The sequence below is a fragment of the Salvelinus fontinalis genome, chromosome 35 (genome assembly GCF_029448725.1).
Source record: "Salvelinus fontinalis isolate EN_2023a chromosome 35, ASM2944872v1, whole genome shotgun sequence".
Classification (NCBI taxonomy): Eukaryota; Metazoa; Chordata; class Actinopteri; order Salmoniformes; family Salmonidae; genus Salvelinus; species Salvelinus fontinalis.
Window position 1 is genome coordinate 39,125,577 of NC_074699.1, and position 7,500 is coordinate 39,133,076.

A 7,500-nucleotide genomic window follows, 5' to 3' on the forward strand; every position below is an offset into this window, starting at 1 on the left:
TCTCTACACTGCAGATCTACAACTTCACTCTCTACACTGCAGATCTACAACTTCACTCTCTACACTGCAGATCTACAACTTCACTCTCTACACTGCAGATCTACAAATTCACTCTCTACACTGCAGATCTACAACTTCACTCTCTACACTGCAGATCTACAACTTTACTCTCTACACTGCAGATCTACAACTTTACTCTCTACACTGCAGATCTACAACTTCACTCTCTACACTGCAGATCTACAACTTCACTCTCTACACTGCAGATCTACAACTTCACTCTCTACACTGCAGATCTACAACTTCACTCTCTACACTGCAGATCTACAACTTCACTCTCTACACTGCAGATCTACAACTTCACTCTCTATACTATACTCTCTGTACTGTACTGTACTCTCTATACTGTAATATCTGTACTATCTGTACTGTACTCTCTATACTGTAATATCTGTACTATCTGTACTGTATATACTCTCTATACTGTAATATCTGTACTATCTGTACTGTATATACTCTCTATACTGTAATATCTGTACTATCTGTACTGTATATACTCTCTATACTGTAATATCTGTACTCTCTATACTGTCCTCTCTGTACTGTACTGTATATACTCTCTATACTGTAATATCTGTACTATCTGTACTGTACTCTCTATACTGTAATATCTGTACTATCTGTACTGTACTCTCTATACTGTAATATCTGTACTATCTGTACTGTACTCTCTATACTGTAATATCTGTACTATCTGTACTGTATATACTCTCTATACTGTAATATCTGTACTATCTGTACTGTATATACTCTCTATACTGTAATATCTGTACTCTCTATACTGTCCTCTCTGTACTGTACTGTCTATACTCTCTATACTGTAATATCTGTACTCTCTATACTGTCCTCTCTGTACTGTACTGTATATACTCTCTATACTGTAATATCTGTACTATCTGTACTGTACTCTCTGTACTGTACTCCCCACCAACAGCCCCAATGGTCAACACTCAATATAATGAGCCCAGACTAAATACAGACAAGGTACAGTAAAATACAAAGTAGGCCTATTCAGTCCAGTAAAATACAGAGAAAGCCCTGACAAAACCCCTGCTGTAAAATACAGAGAAAGCCCTGACAAAACCCCTGCAGTAAAATACAGAGAAAGCCCTGACAAAACCCCTGCTGTAAAATACAGAGAAAGCCCTGACAAAACCCCTGCAGTAAAATACAGAGAAAGCCCTGACAAAACCCCTGCAGTAAAATACAGAGAAAGCCCTGACAACCCCCCTGATGTAAAATACATAAAAAGCCCTGACAAAACCCCTGCAGTAAAATACAGAGAAAGCCCTGACAACCCCCCTGCTGTAAAATACATAAAAAGCCCTGACAAAACCCCTGCAGTAAAATACAGAGAAAGCCCTGACAAAACCCCTGCAGTAAAATACAGAGAAAGCCCTGACAACCCCCCTGCTGTAAAATACATAAAAAGCCCTGACAAAACCCCTGCAGTAAAATACAGAGAAAGCCCTGACAAAACCCCTGCTGTAAAATACATAAAAAGCCCTGACAAAACCCCTGCAGTAAAATACAGAGAAAGCCCTGACAACCCCCCTGCTCAACCAAAGTCAGTTTAGGTGGACAATAGGCTCATGGACAACAAGCAAAAAGAAAAGTGCATCACATCTCACTCTACACTCCGCACTCTCACTCCAGAATCAATCCCTGAGCGTCTGCAGAACACATGAAACAGATTGTTTATAGTCTGTGTGTATGTAGAAGTTATCTGAGCTTTGTCAACTGTAGGATGATGGTTATTACACGTGTGTGTGTAGAAGTTATCTGAGAGCTATACAGTGCAATCAGAGGACTGTAGGATTGAGACAGCCACCCACACTCTCTCTCAGAACTTTTCGGAGCTGAGCGGAGCGTCGTTCCCAGAGATCCACTCTGATGTCTGTCTTTAATTACCCATGATTCCCTGGGAGATTACAAGCCACGTAAATATTTAAACATGCTGACATTGAGAAGTACTGAAGTAACGGAGGAGTTAAGTTCTTCACTTCTCTCTCTCTCACACTCTCTTTATCTCCCTCTCTCTCATTCTCTTTATCTCCCTCCCTCCCCCTCTTTCTCTTTATCTCCCCCTCTCTCTCTCTTTATCTCCCTCTCCCTCTCTCTCTTTCTTTATCTCCCTCATCTCCCTCTTTATCTCCCTCTCTCTCTCTCTTTATCTCCCTCTCTCTCTCTCTTTATCTCCCTCTCTCTCTCTTTATCTCCCTCTCTCTCTCTTTATCTCCCTCTCTCTCTCTTTATCTCCCTCTCTCTCTCTTTATCTCCCTCTCTCTCTCTTTATCTCCCTCTCTCTCTTTATCTCCCTGTCTCTGTCCCTCTCCGTCTACGTCTCCGTCTCCCTCTCTCTCTCTCTCGCTCTCTCTTTATCTCCCTCCCTCTCTCTTTATCTCCCTCCCTCTCTCTCTGAGGAGAACATTGTAATAGAGTGCTGATCGTTAGTGTCTCCACATCATTCTAATGGACTATTGATTGATTGGTGGACCTTGTTCATGAGTAGAATGTGATTCGTGGGTTGAGTTTAATGTTCTTGGGTAGGTTCCTTTACACTGCAACGAGTAATACAGTTACTATAGTTACTACAGCTTGTCTGTCTGGTAATATAGTTACTATAGTTACTACAGCTTGTCTGTCTGGTAATATAGTTACTATAGATACTACAGCTTGTCTGTCTGGTAATATAGTTACTATAGTTACTACAGCGTGTCTGTCTGGTAATATAGTTACTATAGATACTACAGTGTGTCTGTCTGTCTGGTAATATAGTTACTATAGTTACTACAGCGTGTCTGTCTGGTAATATAGTTACTATAGATACTACAGCTTGTCTGTCTGGTAATATAGTTACTATAGTTACTACAGCGTGTCTGTCTGGTAATATAGTTACTATAGATACTACAGCTTGTCTGTCTGGTAATATAGTTACTACAGCGTGTCTGTCTGGTAATATTGTTACTATAGTTACTACAGCTTGTCTGTCTGGTAATATAGTTACTATAGTTACTACAGCTTGTCTGTCTGGTACTATAGTTACTACAGCTTGTCTGTCTGGTAATATAGTTGTTATCATTGAGATTCTACTAATTTACTAGAGGGGCGACATCATAAACCATCAAAGTTCCAGAATGCGGTGGAAATGGCAGCCATATTGGTCAGGGAGAAATCCAAACCAGTCTAATTGGAATGAATGGCTGTAGAGGCATAATCCTGATTTTACTTACGCAGGAAATACGGGTTTACCAATAAAAAAAAAACTAGCCTCTATAACTAGGGCTCCAGAGTGGCGCAGTGGTCTAAGGCACTGCATCTCAGTCCTAGAGGCGCCACTACAGACCCTGGTTCGATTCCAGGCTGTATCACAACCGGCCATGATTGGGAGTCCCATAGGGCGGCGCACAATTGGCCCAGTGTCGTCCAGGTTTGGCCGGGGTAGGCTGTCATTGTAAATAATAATGTATTCTTAATTGACATGCCTGGTTAAATAAAATATCTGTAAACAGTCCATAAATGTCTACATTTCTGTATTCTTGGAAATCTGTGAGTGCTGTTATTTAATACGATATCAGTACTATTTGCATTTCAAACTTGTCTAAGTCCTATCATCAACTGATGTCAGCGTGTGGATTGACAGAATTGTTTGAAATCAATGTTGTCATACTGGCAGTTAAAAATGGAATCATTGCTCTAAAACTGTCTGGCTAGCTAGCTAACAACATACAGTGCAGATTCTTTCTTTCTTTCTTTCTTTAAGAATGTAAGAAAGAAAGAAAGAAAGAAAGAAAGAAAGAAAGAAAGAAAGAAAGAAAGAGAGAGAGAGAGAGAGAGAGAGAGAGAGAGAGAGAGAGAGAGAGAGAGAGAGAGAGAGAGAGAGAGAGAGAGACAGAGAGAAGGAAAGACAGAGCCAGAGGGAGTAGAGAAGGAAAGAGAGATATGACAGTATTCAGCCTACAGTACCTTCTCTGCACATGCAGGATCCGTCGATGTGTGAGCAGGCGATCTGGTTGTGGCAGGAACAGGGAGAGGAACAGTTGGCCCCATACACCCCAGCAGGACAGGTCAGAGAACAGTCATCACCCTGAGAGAGAGAGAGAGACAGACAGAGACAGAGAGACAGAGAGACAGAGAGACAGAGAGACAGAGAGACAGAGAAACACAGAGACAGAGACAGAGAGAGAGAGAGAGAGACAGAGAGACAGGTAGTTTCACTGTTTCTTTTTAAAGACTTGTCCAAACAATGTTTGGATCAATATGTTCCCTCCTAAATCAATAGTTAGTTTGGATCAATATGTTCCCTCCTAAATCAAAAGTTAGTTTGAAGTTTTCAGGCCTCAAAATGTGGTCTTAAAGTTGAGATGAGTTCATTTTCTACACCATCTGTTGTTTTTTTCAGATCCATATTTGCCTGAATCCCCAATGAATGGGAAAGATAGGCAGCGTCTAATTCAATCATTTTAGACTGATTCATTTGGGATTCAGATGTAAAGTTGGATCCACGTTCACGCAGCAGATGGCATGAAACACATCATCACTCATCTCAACATTACGCCCCTTTTGAGGTCTGAAAACAACTGACAGACTTTGGAGTCAACTGCCCTTTCAACCCAGACACACTGTACATATTCCCTGTGACAGACCACCAAGCAAATCTACAGCCCTTTCAACCCAGACACACTGTACATATTCCCTGTGACAGACCACCAAGCAACTCTACAGCCCTTTCAACCCAGACACACTGTACATAATCCCTGTGACAGACCACCAAGCAACTCTACAGCCCTTTCAACCCAGTACACTGTACATAATCCCTGTGACAGACCACCAAGCAAATCTACAGCCCTTTCAACCCAGACACACTGTACATAATCCCCGTGACAGACCACCAAGCAACTCTACAGCCCTTTCAACCCAGACACACTGTACATATTCCCTGTGACAGACCACCAAGCAACTCTACAGACTACAGTATTGCTTTGATTACAATGTGAACTCACTGTGAAGTCCACTACTGTGGTATTCCAGTCTGTAATCTCTCCTTTCTAAGGATACAACGATCTACTGTGGTATTCCAGTCTGTAATCTCTCCTTTCTTCTCTAAGAATACAACGATCTACTGTGGTATTCCAGTCTGTAATCTCTCCTTTCTTCTCTAAGGATACAACGATCTACTGTGGTATTCCAGTCTGTAATCTCTCCTTTCTTCTCTAAGAATACAACGATCTACTGTGGTATTCCAGTCTGTAATCTCTCCTTTCTTCTCTAAGAATACAACGATCTACTGTGGTATTCCAGTCTGTAATCTCTCCTTTCTTCTCTAAGAATACAACGATCTACTGTGGTATTCCAGTCTGTAATCTCTCCTTTCTTCTCTAAGAATACAACGATCTACTGTGGTATTCCAGTCTGTAATCTCTCCTTTCTTCTCTAAGGATACAACGATCTACTGTGGTATTCCAGTCTGTAATCTCTCCTCTCTTCTCTAGGAATACAACGATCTACTGTGGTATTCCAGTCTGTAATCTCTCCTTTCTTCTCTAAGAATACACCGATCTACTGTGGTATTCCAGTCTGTAATCTCTCCTTTCTTCTCTAAGGATACAACGATCTACTGTGGTATTCCAGTCTGTAATCTCTCCTTTCTTCTCTAAGAATACACCGATCTACTGTGGTACAGTATTCCAGTCTGTAATCTCTCCTTTCTTCTCTAAGGAAACAACGATCTACTGTGGTACAGTATTCCAGTCTGTAATCTCTCTTTTCTTCTCTAAGGATACAACGATCTACTGTGGTATTCCAGTCTGTAATCTCTCCTCTCTTCTCTAAGGATACAACGATCTACTGTGGTATTCCAGTCTGTAATCTCTCCTCTCTTCTCTAAGGATACAACGATCTACTGTGGTATTCCAGTCTGTAATCTCTCCTCTCTTCTCTAAGGATACAACGATCTACTGTGGTATTCCAGTCTGTAATCTCTCCATTCTTCTCTAAGGATACAACGATCTACTGTGGTATTCCAGTCTGTAATCTCTCCTTTCTTCTCTAAGGATACACCGATCTACTGTGGTACAGTATTCCAGTCTGTAATCTCTCCTTTCTTCTCTAAGGATACAACGATCTACTGTGGTACAGTATTCCAGTCTGTAATCTCTCCTTTCTTCTCTAAGGATACAACGATCTACTGTGGTATTCCAGTCTGTAATCTCTCCATTCTTCTCTAAGGATACAACGATCTACTGTGGTATTCCAGTCTGTAATCTCTCCATTTTTCTCTAAGGATACAACGATCTACTGTGGTATTCCAGTCTGTAATCTCTCCATTCTTCTCTAAGGATACAACGATCTACTGTGGTATTCCAGTCTGTAATCTCTCCTTTCTTCTCTAAGAATACAACGATCTACTGTGGTATTCCAGTCTGTAATCTCTCCTTTCTTCTCTCAGGATAAAAGGATGGGCATAATGCAATACTGTGTGAGTGTTGACTGTTCGTGTTGGTGATTTATGCATTGAAGTAAATTGGTGTCCGTCTGCGACCCAGAACATTCAGAACACACACAGACTGAGCCCGCCCTGTCAACCTCAGCGGCCTATCAGTGTGACTAGATTACTCAGTATTATTCAGTTTACTGACACGTTACAATAACTACAGTACGCTGGCAGACTACAGAGACACAACGCTCAGCATGAACCATTCTGGAGCTTGGAGTAATGAATACATAAAACACGATTTACTAAATTAAACCACTAGGCCTAAAGGCTATTCCTACGCTGCGTTGTAGGCCTGTGTTTCCTGAGTAAATCTGAGCTCTACTATTAGTACATAATCCCATAATCCCAGTACACATTCCCAGTACATAATGCCAGTATATAATACCAGTATATAATACCAGTATATAATGCCAGTATATAATGCCAGTACATAATGTCAGTATATAATGCCAGTATATAATGCCAGTATATAATACCAGTATATAATGCCAGTGCATAATGCCAGTATATAATACCAGTATATAATTCCAGTATATAATGCCAGTATATAATACCAGTATATAATTCCAGTATATAATGCCAGTATATAATACCAGTATACAATTCCAGTATATAATACCAGTATATAATTCCAGTATATAATGCCAGTATATAATACCAGTATATAATGCCAGTATATAATGCCAGTATATAATGCCAGTACATAATCTGGAGCACTGTCAGACATGTCAAATAACAAAATAACAGTAGTATTTGGGGACGTCCTCTCCTCTCCTCTCCTCTCCTCTCCTCTGGGAATCCCTGTTCTCTCTCTGACACCCCATTGAGCAGGACCTCCACCTACAGTACAACACTGTGTTGATTCAATTAATGATGAATCATGTCAAATTAAGACAGCTGACCCCCCAACCACCCCGACCAACCCTACGTCTTTTAATTACCCT

At 40.8% G+C, this 7,500-nt stretch overlaps 1 protein-coding gene across 1 annotated transcript in view; it reads right to left on the minus strand.

Moving 5' to 3' along the window:
• LOC129834841 (multiple epidermal growth factor-like domains protein 11) overlaps positions 1-7,500 on the minus strand; it is a 355,101-nt gene that overhangs the window by 113,971 nt on the left and 233,630 nt on the right. Inside the window, exon 11 of the mRNA XM_055900156.1 lies at positions 4,027-4,147. Within this exon, the coding sequence (XP_055756131.1) occupies positions 4,027-4,147 (121 nt within the window). The remainder of the gene's footprint in view (positions 1-4,026; positions 4,148-7,500) is intronic.